This window comes from Lithobates pipiens, unplaced genomic scaffold, assembly GCF_037356315.1.
Source record: "Lithobates pipiens isolate NorthernLeopardFrog02 unplaced genomic scaffold, aLitPip1_a1.2 Scaffold_19, whole genome shotgun sequence".
Taxonomy (NCBI): domain Eukaryota; kingdom Metazoa; phylum Chordata; class Amphibia; order Anura; family Ranidae; genus Lithobates; species Lithobates pipiens.
Window position 1 is genome coordinate 516122453 of NW_027507764.1, and position 17681 is coordinate 516140133.

The 17681-nt window shown below is 38.4% G+C and overlaps 1 protein-coding gene across 1 annotated transcript in view; it reads right to left on the reverse strand.

The window, feature by feature from the left end:
* Positions 1 to 17681, reverse strand: part of ANGPT1 (angiopoietin 1) — a 433269-nt gene that overhangs the window by 64949 nt on the left and 350639 nt on the right. Inside the window, exons 5-7 of the mRNA XM_077493172.1 lie at positions 15762 to 15889; positions 10557 to 10658; positions 2410 to 2576 (exon numbers count right to left, since the gene is read on the reverse strand). Of these exons, the coding sequence (XP_077349298.1) occupies positions 2410 to 2576; positions 10557 to 10658; positions 15762 to 15889 (397 nt within the window). The remainder of the gene's footprint in view (positions 1 to 2409; positions 2577 to 10556; positions 10659 to 15761; positions 15890 to 17681) is intronic.

Genomic DNA, 17681 nt, shown 5'->3' on the forward strand with positions numbered 1-17681 from the left:
TTTGGTAAGCTTTGCAATTTACTAGTGCCTAGAACACGTTGCTGGCAATATCAAAATGGGAATCAAAGTAATACAAAACAAGTGAGAGCAAAAATTGTGTTTTTTTTTGTTTTTTTTCCTTAACCGTGATTAGGTATTCCTTGCAAAATGAAGCCTTACATCATTTACTAAGCTCTGAAACAACTGTACTTGCTAAGTGCAACTGCATATTGCATTTGTATTTAGTAAATCAACACGATTGACTTCACAAAATCCTGTTTTTTATACCATGGTCATATATATATATATATATATATATATATATATATATATATATATATATATATATATATATATATATATATATATATATACAGTACAGACCAAATGTTTGGACACACCTTCTCATTCTTTATTTTTATGACTATGAAAATTGTAGATTCACACTGAAGGCATCAAAACTATGAATCAACACATGTGGAATTATATACTGAACAAAAAAGTGTGAAACAACTGAAAATATGTCTTATATGTCTTATATTCTTCAAAGTAGCCACCTTTTGCTTTGATTACTGCTTCACACACTCTTGGCATTCTGTTGATGAGCTTCAAGAGTTAGTCACCTGAAATGGTTTTCACTTCACAGGTGTGCCCTGTCAGGTTTAATAAGTGTTGTGCAGGAGGTGGATACAGTACACAGCTGATAGTCCTACTGAATAGACTGTTAGAATTGGTATTATGGCAAGAAAAAAGCAGCTAAGTAAAGAAAAACGAGTGGCCATCATTACTTTAAGGAATGAAGGTCAGTCAGTCCGAACAATTGGGAAAACTTTGAAAGTGTCCCCAAGTGCAGTGGCAAAAACCATCAAGAGCTACAAAGAAAATGGCTCACATGAGGACCCCAGGAAAGGAAGACCAAGAGTCACCTCTGCTGCGGACGATAAGTTCATCTGAGTCACCAGCCTCAGAAATCGCAAGTTAACAGCAGCTCAGATTAGAGAACAGGTCAATGCCACACAGAGTTCTAGCAGCAGACACATCTCTAGAACAACTGTTAAGAGGACACTGTGTGAATCAGGCCGTCATGGTAAAATAGCTGCTAGGATACCACTGCTGAGGACAGGCAACAAGCAGAAGAGACTTGTTTGGGCTAAAGAACACAAGGAATGGACATTAGACCAGTGGAAATCTGTGCTTTGGTCTGATGAGTCCAAGTTTGAGATCTTTGGTTCCAACCACCGTATCTTTGTGCCATGCAGAAGAGGTGAACGGATGGACTCTACATGCCTGGTTCCCACCGTGAAGCATGGAGGAGGAGGTGGGATGGTGTGGGGGTGCTTTGCTGGTGACACTGTTGGGGATTTATTCAAAATTGAAGGCATACTGAACCAGCATGGCTACCACAGCATTTTGCAGCGGCATGTTATTCCATCCGGTTTGCATTTAGTTGGAACATCATTTATTTTTCAACAGGACAAAGACCCCAAACACACCTCCAGGCTATTTGACCAAGAAGGAGAGTGATGGGGTGCTGCACCAGATGACCTGGCCTCCACAGTCACCGGACCTGAATCCAATCGAGATGGTTTGGGGTGAGCTGGACCGCAGAGTGAAGGCAAAAGGGCCAACAAGTGCAAAGCATCTCTGGGAACTCCTTCAAGACTGTTGGAAAGCCATTTCAGTTGACTACCTCTTGAAACTCATCAGCAGAGTGTGCGGAGCAGTAATCAAAAGGTGGCTACTTTGAAGAACCTAGAATATAAGACATATTTTCAGTTGTTTCACACTTTTTTGTTCATTATATAATTCCACATTTGTTAATTCATAGTTTTGATGCCTTCAGTGTGAATCTACAATTTTCATAGTCATTCAACACTCATTTAATAAATCAAGTCCAATGAAGCAGGGTAAGCATAACAAGGTATATTAGGCAATGTAAATCTTTAAGATGTAATCGTCCCTAAAAGGGTACAGGTGTCTTTTAACATTAAAAAAATGAAAAGTTAGCACCGTGACATACAGGAACAGAAAGCAACCCTTAAATGGACCAACGCTCATTTAACCATTATTGGAATACATCCATTGTCAAAGTCTAGACTGCCTAGACTGCATGAAATTCAAAAGTACTAAGGTACAACAGATCCATACCATTTAAGATACCATTTAGTTGAGCCCTAACAGCTTTAAATGCAGTCAGAATTCCATTAGAATATCCAAGCTCCAGTGTGTTGCTTATTCCCATCTTAGAAGATTCTATTTTACACTTGCTTCATGTTCTGAATCATGTCATAGGCGTTTTATGAGCTCATAAATTGTCAGTCTCACTTCTCCCTTGGATTGTTATTTTATCAGTTGTTTCAAAGTATTAAATTAACCCTGTGGGCAGCTTTGGTTCCTAGATGTATAACTCAATGACATCACATTCCTTACCTGTAATTCTGTTTCTCATTTCCTATGTGGAATCTGTCATACTGTGCGTGTGCGTGATTGCCTTCCCAGTCCATTAAGTCAATTCTCATTGAGTACTGCCTTTGGCTCGTTATTGCAAATATAAACTCGTTCCCCAGCCAAAATTCACCAGATGGGCTGCCAAACCCCTAGAGGAAAATTAGTAGAATAAAATAGATTTATCATCAGAGAGCACAAATGATATTAATGCCTTTTACAAGGTCATTATGTGTTATTTCATAAATGTATTTATTAACTGCATAACATAACTGCCATTAGACATGGACACAGCTTATTCTTGATACTTGGAAATAAGCTAGAACGTTTTCTAAACAACCTCATAGAATCTTGTAAAGTGATATTAAAGGATATGTCAGGGCAAATTAACAAGACATACGCAGTACATCTCTACAATACATGCACATTTCTCCTTGTTTTACCCATTTAAAGACCCTGCAAGTATAGAAAAATACCTGTTGATCTGCCAGAAGTACATTCAGCTCCTAGGTTGTTTTGTGTGTGCTGACAACACACAGCATTTTTGGGGGCTGAGTGTTGATAACCCTGCCCAGTATTCTCCTGACAAAATTCTCAGACTTACCTACTCTCCCATCTCCACAAAATAAAGGTTGATCCTTCTATACTCCCAAGATAAGCACTATGAGGGCTAATTACTCCCATTGAACCAACACAAGATGTGAGCACTGGACAAGGTAACATTTTTTGACATGATCAACAGGTTTTTTGCACTTATTAAACATATATAACAAAACACTTTCAATAGTGCTCTCCATGATTAAGCCCCGGGGCAGGGTGAAACATGTTGGAGTTGTGGTCTGGATGAATCGATCTGAGGCTACTTTTACTTGCTTACCACTCAGGCTGGGTGAGTTGTTCTGCTGTCGGGCTATCTTTTTTTACTTTCAATAGTGCATTTACCAGACTAGAAGGGAGCAAATAGGGTTTTTTTGTTACTGTTTACATTTTCGAGTGACTGAACTTTTACAGAGTGATTCTACATAAGGGTCCTTTCACAAGGGCATGTCCACTCGGCGGACTCCGTTTTGCTCAGTGGGGGATCACTCCACTGATCCTCGCTGAGCAGGCGAATGGCAGGTCTGTTTCCACTCACTGTGCAGAGCAGAGATGGACAGAGTCCTGCTCTTCCCGCTGGGGAAAACGGGTGAAAACAAACCGCTTGTCCATTTTCACCCAATCTTATCTGATCCGATCCTCCAGATAGTTGGAAAATATTGTCACCATCCGTCTGGATTTGGCGGACAGAATCGAAATGGATAGCGGCAGATGCCAACAGAAATGTCACCTCTGAGATCCACCTCTCAGGTCCGCCTGAAAAACTGACAAGCGGACATGATCAGACAGCCCGTGTAAAGGGCCCAAACAGTATGTTTTTTTTTGTACTTGGGCATATGCATTAACACGTGCAAGTATGCAAGTATGCATGGGCTCTATTATACCTCAGCTGTTAGTTAAATCCCTTTCAGTATATATATATATATATATATATATATATATATATATATATATATACATATATATATATATATATATATATATATATTTTTATCTTTATCTTCCATCTCTTATTTTCCCATTTGTTGTCTTTGCCTTGCAAAAATATTTTTGTTATGAAAAGAAACAACCCAATCAGCTGGTGGTTCCTTGTGGCCATTCAACCATATTCTGACTGGATATTCCCAAGCCCTACTTCTTAGATATATTGTTAACCATGTTTTTACTGTCAATGTTTAGACTGGTGCGGCTGCACCTAGAGTATGCTGTCCAGTTCTGGGCACCAGTCCTCAGGAAGGATGTACTGGAAATGCAGCAAGTACAAAGAAGTGCAACAAAGCTAATAAAGGATCTGGAGGATATTAGTTATGAAGAAAGGTTGCAAGTACTGAACTTTTTCTCTCTGGAGAATAGACGCGTGAGAGGGGATAAGATTTAAATTTATTAATACTGTACTGGTGACCCCAAAATAGGGATAACACTTTTTGGTGGAAGGGAGTTTAACAAGACACGTGTCCACTCATTAAAATTGGAAGAAAAGAGGTTCAACCTTAAACTACATAGAGGATTCTTTACTCAAAGAGCTGCAAGGATTTGGAATTCTCTTCCACAGGCGGTGGTCTCAGTGGGGAATATTGATAGTTTCAAAAAACGATTTGATAAGCACCTGAACGACCGCAACGTACAGGGATATACAATGTAATACTGACATATAATCACACACATCGGTTGGACTTGATGGACTTGTGTCTTTTTTCAGCCTCACTTACTATGTAACTATGTAACCATTAAAATGTGGGTTGTAAGTAGAGTTTTCATTTAAAAATGTTTTATATTGGTGTCAGTTTGCAAAAGATACAGCATGTAACTCAACCACACTTTGAACTCACTCTTTGTAAATGATTTAATTTTATACAATATGTGCATATCAGGTCTTGACACTTTGTTTCTGGTATGCTTTTTCCAGATCAGAGACTGATAGTAGTAAAGCAAGGATAAGCATGATAGCCCCCACGTCTGCACCTTTAAAAAGAAGCATAGCAGCTCCCATAGGACTTTCTTGGAAAGTTTCCTTTAATAAAGTTGGCTGGTATACAGCGTGTTGTGCAATGATCAGGTAGGAAGGTGGAAGAGTGTTCTGGAAAGATATGAGGAAGTGTTGAGGAAAGCGGAACTAGGACCAATGGACCAAAATCCAAAATGTCCATTGCTGCCTTTCACTTCCCCTCTCATTGGAATCTTAAAGCATCTTCACATTGAGATAATATCAAGAACTTTTCGGAAAGTCAGTATTAAAACATCTATTTGAATTAGCTTTCCTCTTGGGCTGAAATTAGAAGTATTCTGGGGTAGATGAAGAATGGAGTCTAGTTAAACAGATTTATTTATTTTTTTAAATAGAGAGATAAAATGAAACCAACCACCTGTGCTAGGCAAACTGTGTTTCCTATCAAGTACTTTCCTTTCCCACAAAATGAAATGTTGCTAAATTAATTTACATTTGTCTCGGTGCTCTTATAAACATGACTGGTCAACCCAGTTTCCAGTTACTTGTATGAAACGATTGAAAACCAAATACGCATTAAAGAAAAGTTTTACATTCACATTTTTACAATGAAGAAGAAGATAACATCTATCCAAGTCACAATTAAATGTCGTGATATTCTATCCGCTGAAATCATAATTAAGTTAACACAATGTTTGATCTAAGATTGTATAGCCACAGTGAGAAATCTGCTTCAAAGGGTACAAAACTAGACAAATTATTCCATGCACAGAGAAGAGCAGGAGATAGCAATAGGGAAGGAGGAATGGTAGAATAAACAGTTTATCCTTTAGAAGACTCGTAGTATAAGGGTTACCCCTTTTTTACTGTATCTCGCTTATTCGGACCGTGTAATTGAGATAAAAAAATGGGCAGCAAGATTTTTAGAAAAAAAGTACAGTAAGACAATTAAAGTGGTTCTAAAGGTAGAATGTATTTTAATCTTAATGCATTCTATGTATTAAGATAAAAACTCTTCTGTGTGCAGCAGCCCCACTCAGCCCGCCCAATACTTACTTGACCCCATCTCCATCCAGCAATTTTGCATGAGAGACTCGGCTGTGTGGGACTCTCCCTCCTGATTGGCTGAGGCACAGCCTCATTATTCAATTAATTAACAATCAATGTATATAAATGTATATAACTCTCTAAACAATAGAGAGGGGGGGTATGGAGTTGGAGCTCTCGGTAAGACTGTGATAGAGATTGCTCAGGGGGCACTCGCCAGGAAGAAGGGGCCAGGAGTGCCGGCGGGGGACCCGAGAGGAGGAGGATCTGGGCTGCTCTGTGGAAAACCATTACACATAGCAGATAAGTATAACATGTTTGTTATTTAAAAATAATAATTTTAGAACATAAGGTTCAAAATAAATGATTAAAATGCATAATTTGTTTATATTGCGTCACATGTCCCCCTTTACTCCTCTTGCATGGACAATGTTTAACTTTATTATTATTATTATTTACTTTACTATTTGATGCTGAAATGCTGCCTTTAGAGCACTACTAGCAGGCTAACTTATAATAATATTATAAATATGTAGCATATAGCAAATACATATTAATAAATATTAATACCTTGATTTGCTTGTCAGGTGACTAGAAACAGCCAGTGACATCCATGGTTAACTTAGCAAATATGTATGAGTGTTGAGAGCTGAACCCCCGAAAAGTATTCAAACAAAGTAACCCGGACCATTTGGCTGGCCAAAGACCAGAACACTTTTTGTGATTCGGCACTGCGTCGCTTTAACTGACAATTGCATGGGCATGCGACGTGGCTTCCAAACAAAATTGGCGTGCTTTATTTCCCACAAAAAGAGCTTTATTTTAGTGTATTTGATCACCCCTGCGGTTTTTATTTTTTGCGCTATAAACAAAAAAAGAGTGCCAATTTTGAAAAAAAATCATTATTTTTAACTTTTTGCTATAATAAATATCCTCCAAAAATATATAAAAAAATAGTTTTCCTCAGTTTAGGCCGATACGTATTCTTCTACATATTTTTGGTAAAAAAAAAAACACAATAAGGGTATATTGATTGGTTTGTGCAAAAGTTATAGTGTCTACAAAATAGGGGATAGATTTATGGCATTTTTATTAATCAGCGATAAGCTATTTTTATCGTGACTGCGACATTATGGCACACATGTCGGACAATTTTGACACATTTTTGGGACCATTGGCATCAATACAGCGATCAGTGCGATTAAAATTGCATTGATTACTGTAAAAATTTCACTGGCAGTGAAGGGGTTAACACTAGGGGGCAGGGGAGGGGTTAATATGTATCCTATTTTGTGTTCTAACTGAAGGGGAATGGGACTGAGCAGGGAAACTAACAGATCGGTGTCCATACTCTGTATACTCTGTATGGACAGATGATCTGACAGTTCCCTGCTCAGATCATCTCTGTATGCCCTGAGCGATCGCAGGAGCCCACCGGGCACTCGCATCAGCTCGGGGAGCGAGCAGGGGCGCTCTCTCCCCCTAGTGCCCATTTATGCTACCAACGTAGCATAACAGCGATTCGTGCAGCTGAGCCATGCTGCCACAGTACAACTGCGGTGGCTGGTCGGCATGCGGGTAAAGATAGTGTTTCCAGGTTAGGAAGCATGGGGTAAAATGCAACATTCACCAGACATAAAAATATGGAAATAAGGGTGGTTCAATTTACAATTTACATTATTGTTTTACTTTACAGTATAACTAAAGGCAAAACTTTTTTTTTTTTAGCTTTGGATGGAGTGGAGAGGGATTAGAACCCCTGTCAGATTGCTGTCTGTGTCCCTATTAAGGAGATTCCCCCTATCTATTTGTCCTGTTTACCATTATCATTGAAAATGAAAGTAAAAGAAAATCACAAATTTTGTGTTGTCTCCAGAAAAGTAATAGAGAGGGGACACTAGTTCTGGTGACCAGGGGGTCCCTAAGCGATTCCTTTAATTTTCAGGGATTTCTGCTCACTTCCTGTTTGGTTATGGGACAGGAAGTGAAGGAAAATCTTCTCAATGGGACAGAGATGGCAAAGAAAAGTTTGACAGGGGTTATAACCCTCCCTTGCTCTAGCCAAAATTAAAAAAAAAAGTGTTGCCCATAGTTCTACTTTAAGAATATGGTTGTCAGTTCCTAGAAAGCTCAGCCATAGAGTACTGAAAGCTTTAGAACTGTTTAACTACCTTGCCTCGAAAAAGGCCAGAGAGATTGATTTGCCAGGTACACTTTCTTAAAAGTTCTTAAACAGTTTCCTATACAGATCTACAGTCAAATTAATCAAACTGTTAGGGAACAAGTGGTGAACCAACTCTTTCGAGTCCATTTCAGATACTATAAAATGTCCAAGTTGTACTTTTCTCTACTGATGAGAAACATTTGCCTCCTGCTCCTAAGCAGCCACTGCATAATTGCTACCTCTGAAATAAATGTCAGTTGGAAACCTGACAGCTCCCGAGCTCCTGTAGTGATAGAGTGCTTCTTGAATGCCTACCTGCCTATTCTGTCAATATTTCTATAAAAATGGCAGCACCAAGCAGCAGTCTCCGGGCTTTTGGATGTCTACACAAGGGATGCATTTACAGGTAGATAGCATGCATAAGAAAACTTTGCATGCACGTAGCAAGGCTGATTTATTAAGGATGTTGAAAATGTTCACCCGAAAAGTTCTATAGTTGAGGTGAATCTTTTTTGTGAACGTTCTCAACTTCGCTTCCAAATCTTTTCAGAAGATTTTTGTTGAAATGATCTGCCAACAGCATCTCCTTAAGTATATATTTCAGATAGGACTGGGGCAAGATTCCCAGGACATGTGGGGGAAGGCAATTACAAAGACATTTTACCCAGGCAGGGGTACCCTTTGTTTTCATTGGCAACTAACTTATGTATTATACTGTAAGTAGAGACAAAATTGTTTGGGGGCAAGGAAGGCAAGTACATGGCTTCAGACAAGAACATGCATGGGAACATGAAGTATATATTATCATTTTAAATCAATAAACTTATATATACCACTTTGCTAAATTTAGATGTAAATTTTATTTTAGCTAATGGACCATATCTTCTGTGAATTCTACCAGAAGGCCTCTATGTATGGTGGCCATTAAACAGTATTTGCTTTATCTCTGCTTGTCATACTGCCACTTCAAGCATGAAAGCAGAGTTCCATACATCTGCACAGAATACCGAATATAATGGAAATTGCTAAAAATACTTTGATACCGTGCCATTTATCACTGAACGTAAAACAGGCTTATCCAATGTTCACTGGTTGTTTAAAGTGATTACTTGCATATGAAAGAAATGACTCCAAAGTAAACTCCAGATATTATCACAGAAAAGCATTAAATTAAGTAGACTTAAACTAAACTTTGTCAGCAGACGTGAAACACACAGTGACAGGAATGCTTGGGACTACTTATTCAGAGGTGCATGGATGTGACCTTTAGCACAGACTAGGAACCTTTTGGCATACAAATTACAGTCTGCTTGACCCACCCAACAGGTCATTCAATATTCCAGTTAAAAGTAAAAAAATAAACCAAGTTCAATTGCAAAAGAAGCAACTGGGAGATCAAAAAATCAAAAAAAGAATATTTTTCAGATTTGATCCTTTCATTTTTTATTTACAAAGAACCCCAATTAAATTAACAACTACATTTCCTTTTATTTTTCAATCAAAATCTGTAAAAAAAACATAGAAATAGAGAGCTGGTTGAAATGTAGGTTAAAAAAAAATGTGTGCCCATTATTGAATAACAGTTATTATAATTTAATAAGGTTGATTTACTAAAGGCATAAAGGCTTTGAACTTTGCAAAAGAAAAATGTCATTAGTGCTTAGTGAATGAGGTGAAGCTCAGCTGACTTCCATCTCAGCTCTCCTACTCTCAAGCTCTCTTGTCTCCTCCTCCCATGCTGGCCTCCAGGATTTCTCCAGAGCCTCTCCCATCCTCTGGAACTCGCTACCTCAACCTGTCCGGCTATCCCCTACTCTTGCTACCTTCAGGCGATCCCTGAAAACTCATCTCTTCTGGGAAGTCTATCACTACTCCAACTAATCTTTTACCATTTCCATCAGCTCATTCCCCACAATTACAACCTTTTGTACCACCTGCCCCACCTTATTAGAGTATAAGCTCTTCTGAGCAGGGCCCTCTTAATCCTTTTGTATTTTATTGTATTATAACTGTAGTATTTCCCTTTTTATATGGTAAAGCACTAAGTAAACTGTTGGTGCTATATAAATCCTGTATGATAATAATAATAATAATCATCCAATCACATGCATGCAAAAATACAGTTTTAATATTTCTCTTCCATTTGATTGGTTATAGTTTGCAACATGATTTTTACCACATTAATTAGGTATAGGAAAATTCCCTTCCAAGGTGAACAGCCTATTTACCTTTAATAAATCCACCCCCTCATGTATAAAGGTATCCTTTTTTTTTATCTACATACTGTACACTTTCCTTCTCCCATATCGCAAAAGAAACAGAAAAGAGACAATCTGGTTTGCTACTAATTACACCAGAGAGTTTAACTAATGCGTTTACCATTTTATATTCTTTCCAGCCTCTTTGGAAATCCACGGTTCCGTCTTCTCTGTGCTGAATTGCTGTCCAGCCCCCACCTGCCGTTTCCATATTACAATATACCTTAAGGAACCAAAGGAGATAAGGAAAAATGTATATTTTTAGTTGAATGTTCATTTAGGTGTGTTTTATTTATTTTTGTGAATATTATAAAAAGTAAAAGGTAAAAAAAAAAGGAGTACAGGAAAACTTAATTTTTCATACAACGGTGGAGGGGAAAGTGGAAATAAACTCACTTATTTAATGTATTCTTTCCTTGGGCTCCATGCCTAATACACTTTAGAGGCTTTTACCTTAGAATTCTCCTTGCAAATGTTTCACAAGTAAAGTCACCAGGTCTTTCCTCAACCCTTCCCAACTTGGGACCAGCATGCAGAATGTGATAACACGTGTGTATAGTCAATTTGTTCAAATACTCCAGAGCCAGTTTACAGTGGAGCCAATTATCCTACCAGCATGTCTTTTAATTGTAGGAGGAAACCCACACAAATCCAGGCAAAACATGCAAATAGTGTTCTGGGTGATATTTGATCTAAAGACTCCCTTGCTGTAGGGCTCATCCCATATGAGGATGCTATGGGGTGGCAATGCTGCTGCACTACTCTTGAGTCTATATTAGCATTTGCACACCATCACAGGAAGCTGCATTGGGGTAAATTTACTGGAGAGACTTTGCAGGCGGACCAAAGCAGATGCATTTTTTTTTCTTTTTCTTTTTTTTTATGGAAGGCCATAGTTCTTCTTTACAGAGGACGGTAACCCAATAACAAAATCTGCTCAAACTTTTCCTGTTGACCTCTTTTAAAAAGCTAGTATAGAATGTAAATAGCAATTTCAGCAAGATTTGTGCTACTGTTGAGATAATTAATGACCAAAATAAATCCATAAAAATTGACCTGCTAATGTAAACTTGAAATAGTTTTACGAAAAAAACACCCAGCCAAGGTGGAAGCATTTTTCTAGACCAGAGTCAATTTCATTTTGAACAACACTGGCATTGGCAGGTCAATGCTTTCCTGTGTTCTACTCTCATTCCTGGTTTTACTACTTTGGAAAAAGCCCAGTAGGATTAGTGAGTAAGTAAGGTGGTACACAACTTTAAAGAAAGGACCTGAGTGATTTAACGTTTTGGAAGTACATGCTTTACTTAATACAGTACAAGTCTCTGTGTCTAATTCTGTGTGATTTACTATGCAGTCTAGCCTCGCCTAACAAACCGCTTACACTACATGCGTTTATTGGCATAGAATACAGTCTACTGATCAGAATCCACACTCTTCCCTAATCCCAATGTTCTATGACGATTTCACAGTTTATTTTGAATAAACAATAATAATACAGTTGAACAAGGTTTGTGGAGCAATGTATTTATATTAGAGAAAAAAGCTTACCAGCAATCTACTTTGAGGCTTGTGAAGCTCAGAAAGAAAATAAGCTAATATAAGAGTACCATAGCCTGTTCAAAAATATCAGAAAAGTCACATACTTGGAAACCTCAATCTGAACAAATAATAAAAAAACTATCAGCAGTGATAAGCTTCAGGGAGAAACTGCATGCTAAAATGATTAGCAGATCCAGACACTTTGTTAGGTGTAATATTAATTTATACTTTTCCTGTAAAAATTGGACTTGGCCCATCGTATTTATGGACTAATGGGAAAACTCAAGAGCAGGTAGAGTTAAGTGAGTCTTTTGGGGGTAAAAGTGGAGATATGCACATAACTTCATCTGCTTAGACCTCTGGACCTGCCAAGGTCTAAGCAAAACTTTACCAAGGGGAAGTTCCACTCCTCCTCTTACTCCCCTACTTCCCTGCCACATTTGGAACCTATTTTTTTTTGGGGGGGGGGGGGGGTCGGGTACCTCGTTTTGACAAGTATCCACTTCTAATTGGGTCATCTTCTGAGTGTGAGTGGAGGTTCTGCTCCCCAACTTCCTCCCTGCCTGCAGACTTCTAGGACATGATACAGGTCCCATTCACAAAGCACAGTGTGGCTCATACATGTGCAGTGGCCAGTCAGCTATGATGCCACATGGAGTCACAGATGACTGCCTGCAATTAAGATTCCAGTGCCATGACCCAAAGACCAGTGAAGAAACTGCTTTGGGTGAGAACAGCAATGGATCCCTGGACAGATAAGTGTATGTGTATTAAATGTATTAAAAGTTAGCAGCTACAGTTTTTGTAACTGCTGACTTTTCATTTTTAAAGAGATCTTTAAAGAGATGACTGGAGCTCATTTTTAAATTACTAAAGTAAATAGTGGCTCTGTAAATAAACCAATAAATGAATTAACAATAACTGATGAAAATTCAATCACTCAGTGACAAGTGATACATGACAAAAGCAAAGTCCATTGACTAAATAGGTCCTTCAAATGGAACAGTAAATAATCAATGAAGATTCAGAATGAGTTGAGAGCAGACTTAATTTAGTTCATCCACCACACCACTTCCGATATTGTGTCACTATTGGTTCCCATACAGCCATGTCTCAGGGCAATCAATAGTGACATCAGATGCAATACCGGAAGTGACGTTCCGGTGGTGACGATTCTGGTGTGGATGAGATACTACAACATGCTGAGTTTGCTGTGACCATGTTTTGCCAGTCTCGCATTGCCGCAGTGGATCTATCACATGGGTAATTCATTTAATATAATGTGAATGCAATGTTTGAAGCTTTTATAACGTAATATATTTTGATCAAACCTTACTGCACTACATCAGAGCACTTTGTTTCATTATATGTGGATCTTTCCATGGGATCAACATTATGGATGGGAAATTGATGGATGGTTTAACCATGAAAGCATGAAAGTGCAAGGCAATAACATTTGGTGAGTGGACACCTAGAGGGGCGTGGAGTCACCGTTTGCACGTGGTGGGGTGGATGAACTAAGTTAAGTCTGCTCTCAACTCATTTTGAATCTTCATTGATTATTCACAGTCATTTGAAGGACTTACTTAGTCAATGGGCTTTGCTTTTGTCATTTATCACTTGTCACTGGGTGATTTAATTTTGATCAGTTATTGTTAATTTATTTATTGGTTTATTTACAGCGCCACTATATACTTTAGTAGTTTATATGATAGATTTATTATCAATTGTTTATTTAAGTGACAGCTTCATTATTTAACTCTAGTGTTTTAATATGCTGGTGCAGTGGTGGGATCTTCAGTGCAGGTGGACGAAACTTTGGACCCTTTGATTTTATTTTTTCCTTTTTAAATTGCCTACAAGTTGAATTGAACCCACTAACAAATGCACCACTTCCACAATTGCAAATCATTCTCTTTTTGGATTGTAGACAGTGCGACTGCACCGGCCAATCTCTGGACCTCGTCCAATGAGAGTGCATTCATTCACAAAATCAAAATCATTCTCTGAATAGTGCCTAAACTGAGTGGCCGACCTTCTATGTTCACAAAACAGGAGATCAACGGTGCATGATCCAGAAGCTAATGGAGCAGTTGTATACCCTTTTTTTATTTTCACCTACAGGGAAGCCTATAATAAGGCTTACCTGTAGGCAAATGAATATCTCCTAAACCTGTATGGATTAGGAGAGATTCACTTTGCATGCAGCCACTGACGTCAGCAGCGCATGCGCTGTGAAGGCCCAGCTGAAGGTCCAGCAGACGCTGCCGGACCTTGCCGGGAAGGAGACTCCCACCCGAATGCGCAGGAGTGATGTAATCGTGGCTCTGACCACTCACAGGGCAGGAGCCGCGAACCGGGAAGAAACGCTGAGGGTAAAATGTCAGCTCCCTCTGCGTGGATTAGGATCAGATGCCGACACCTCGTTCTAAGGTTAGTATTTCATAATGAGCTAGTATGCACTGCATACTAGCTCATTATGCCTTACAGGTTTTTTATATTTAAAAAAAATAAAAAACTCTGTGCGGGTATACAACCACTTTAAGAAGCTGTGTCTACTTCAGTGATTTCCAGGTTCCAGGGGCTTGTCCAGGTATGGTATAAAAATAGTTGCATTGATCCAAGCTGGACAAATATAACTATCTATAACTTAACAATGCCTTGAATCATTCTTTAAGCCTGCCGTACGCAGCTCAAATTTCAGACAAATCCTTTGAATCGGCTGAAATTCAAGCCGTGAGTAATGCCACCACTCAGTTTAAGAAAGTGATGTATTCACTGTTAAGGTATTTTGACTGCCATAGGAGCCAGCTGCCATAATACAATAGCCTGTAGGGGAGATTCCTCCATGCTTGCTCTTTAGTGTGAATAGAGGAGTTTACTAGATTTCGCTAGTTCAGCCCACAAGAGATTAATACAGTACATGTCTGGCTAGCCTTAGACTTTAGTTCAGTCAAAACAATCTCTTTATATTAGGTAGGTTGGGTGAGAGTTAAAGTGTTGGGATTCACCATCAGTTTTTGTCCTGGTGTCTCCTGTCACAAGCAGGTAAAGTGGAAATCTAAAGTGTTATGCCTTGTACACACGGTCGGACATTCCGACCACAAAATCTGTCTGATTTTTTCTGACGGATTTTGTCCGAAACTTGTGTTGCCTACACATGGTTGGACAAAGTTGTCTGAAAATCTGATCGTTCGGAATGTTCGTTACGATGGAATTACATTGAGGCTAGTAGCCAATAGCTTTGGTCTCATAATTTGATCTGAGCATGCTTGGCACTTTGTCCGATCGGAATTCTCTACAAACGATCGGAAAAAGTCTAATCTGATTTTTTGCCGGAAAATTTGAGATCCTGCTCTCAAATTTTTTCCGTCGGAATTTGCGTTGGAAAAAGTCCAAAAGAGCCCACACACGATCGGATTTTCCGACAATATAATCCGATCGGACCTTTTCCGTCTGAATTTCCGACCGTGTGTACAAGGCATAACAGTTGTCACCAGAAGAGCTGTAAAAGGGAATTCCCCCAATAATGACACCCAGTCCAATAATAACTCTACATAACTGGATTTCCTGAAAAAAAAATTCTGTCTCAATTCTCTATTGATTTTATGTCTCTGGGACAGGAAGTGTGGAAACATCTGTCCAATGAAGACACCGACAGCCATACAAATTTCACAGAGGTTCTAACACTGTCCTGCTCTATCCAAAACTAAGCAAAGATTCAATTACACATTGTATTGAATACATGATTGTACACGTAATACATTGAAATAGCAATCTTTACCTTTTTAGGTTCAGAAACATTGTTTATATATATCGTGTACACCCCACTTTTGTTGAAGCCTGCATGGTATAGATCTGCACAGTCTCTGAAGGGTTTCTCTTCATCTCTCTTTGCATTCTTTATGGAAACTGAAAATAAAATAGAAAAGTTAAAAATAATTAGGCTGTGAATTAGTCTATGATCCAAATAAATGGTTTTTATTGGTTGTAGGACTTTATTACACAAGGCCTCCTTTTTAATTCTTTCAGCTTAGGTGTAACTGCTGGTTAATTTAAACAAATACGCGTTTTGGGTTATTATTTTAATACTTGATCCTTTCATTATGTTACTTATTTTTAGTTCCATGTTGGGACTATTTCACATACAGATCTGTAAATGCTTTCTCTAGCCATCCTCTTTATATTGGGGAAAGTGATTAGCATTCCTTGCTCAAAGTATATGTAAACTCACAATGAACTTGTCTTATTTGTCTCCTGGTCCGTTAACTATACCATTAAAAGCATTTTGTTTTTGACATGGTTACCACACAGTGTCTCTACTGCATTTAACCACTGACCAGCCAGTAGTATTTTTACTGCTGGAATTGGGGGCTCCCCTGGGCAGATGCCCCCCCCCCCGCCTCTTATTCTGTGGTTGGACACTGCATGAGTTCATCAACAGGCTAACAGCCAATGATTGTGGCTGTGGATCTGCTGATTGCCATGGCCAATCATAGCACAGATATGTGAGTGTAAGTAAACACACAACCACTGTTTTTCCTTCCTGATTTCATTACCATAAAGAGGTGAAATCTGGGAGAAATGCCAATCAGATTTGTGCGTAAAAGTAGCACACATACACTTGTTAGGCACACAGTTAACCCTTTGATTGACCTTCTGATCATCCCTGTCACCCAGTGTCATTAGTACAGTGACAGTGCACAGTATTATCACAGTATTATCACTAATCACTATATTAATGCCACTAGCGATGTCAAACAGCATCAGTTAGAGTTAGTTAGCATCCATCCCAGCCAGTGTCAGTTAGCGTCAGTCAGTCAGTCTTTAATTTGCCTGCTACATTATCACAATCACACTGTCACTGATCACCACCATTACTAGTATAGTGGCAGTCCAGGTCCGTATTCTGATCACAGTCAGAACTATATTTTTAGCACAACCACTTATTCGATTTAGGCAGCGCCATTTTACCTCCCCTTTCCTTATATCTTTCTTACCAACTCCACTATGTGGAGCTTTGGGGTTAGGCAGCAGCCACACCTGTTTTACTATAGCAAAGAAAATAACAACTTATTTCAGCATGGTCAGAACTATACTAGTGTCCCCAATAGTATAGTGTCCCCAAAAACGCAGTGGTAACAGGATCAGCCCCAATAACTGTCAGCACTTGTGACATGTAGCAAAATAAATTTTAGCCTAAATTTATGAAGATATTTTATTTTATTGGATATGTTTTATAACAGAAAGTACAGAATATTGTTTTTTTTTATATAATAAAAAAGAACAAATACAGTGGTGATCAATTACCACCAAAAGTTCTATTTGTTGAAAAAAATGATATAAATATTTCATTTAGATACAGTGTTGCATGACTGAGCAATTGCCAGTTAACCTCCCTGGTGGTACGATTATTTCGGATTTTAGGTGCTAAAAGCGGTACAATTATTTTGCATGAAAATTTGGTGTTTTGTATTGTAGTCCTGTAATTCTTAGGAATAACTCTCTTAAATCTGTCCAAATCAGAGTCTAGCAGACATCCCGGGTATGATAAAGTTTGAAAAATGAAATCATAAATTATAATATAATAAATAACTATACATAATTATACCAAATAATAATATAACAATAATACAAATTATTCAATAATGTAATCAAATCAAAAACACTGAAATTTGCTCAGTTGCAGATCGCTCAATTCTGC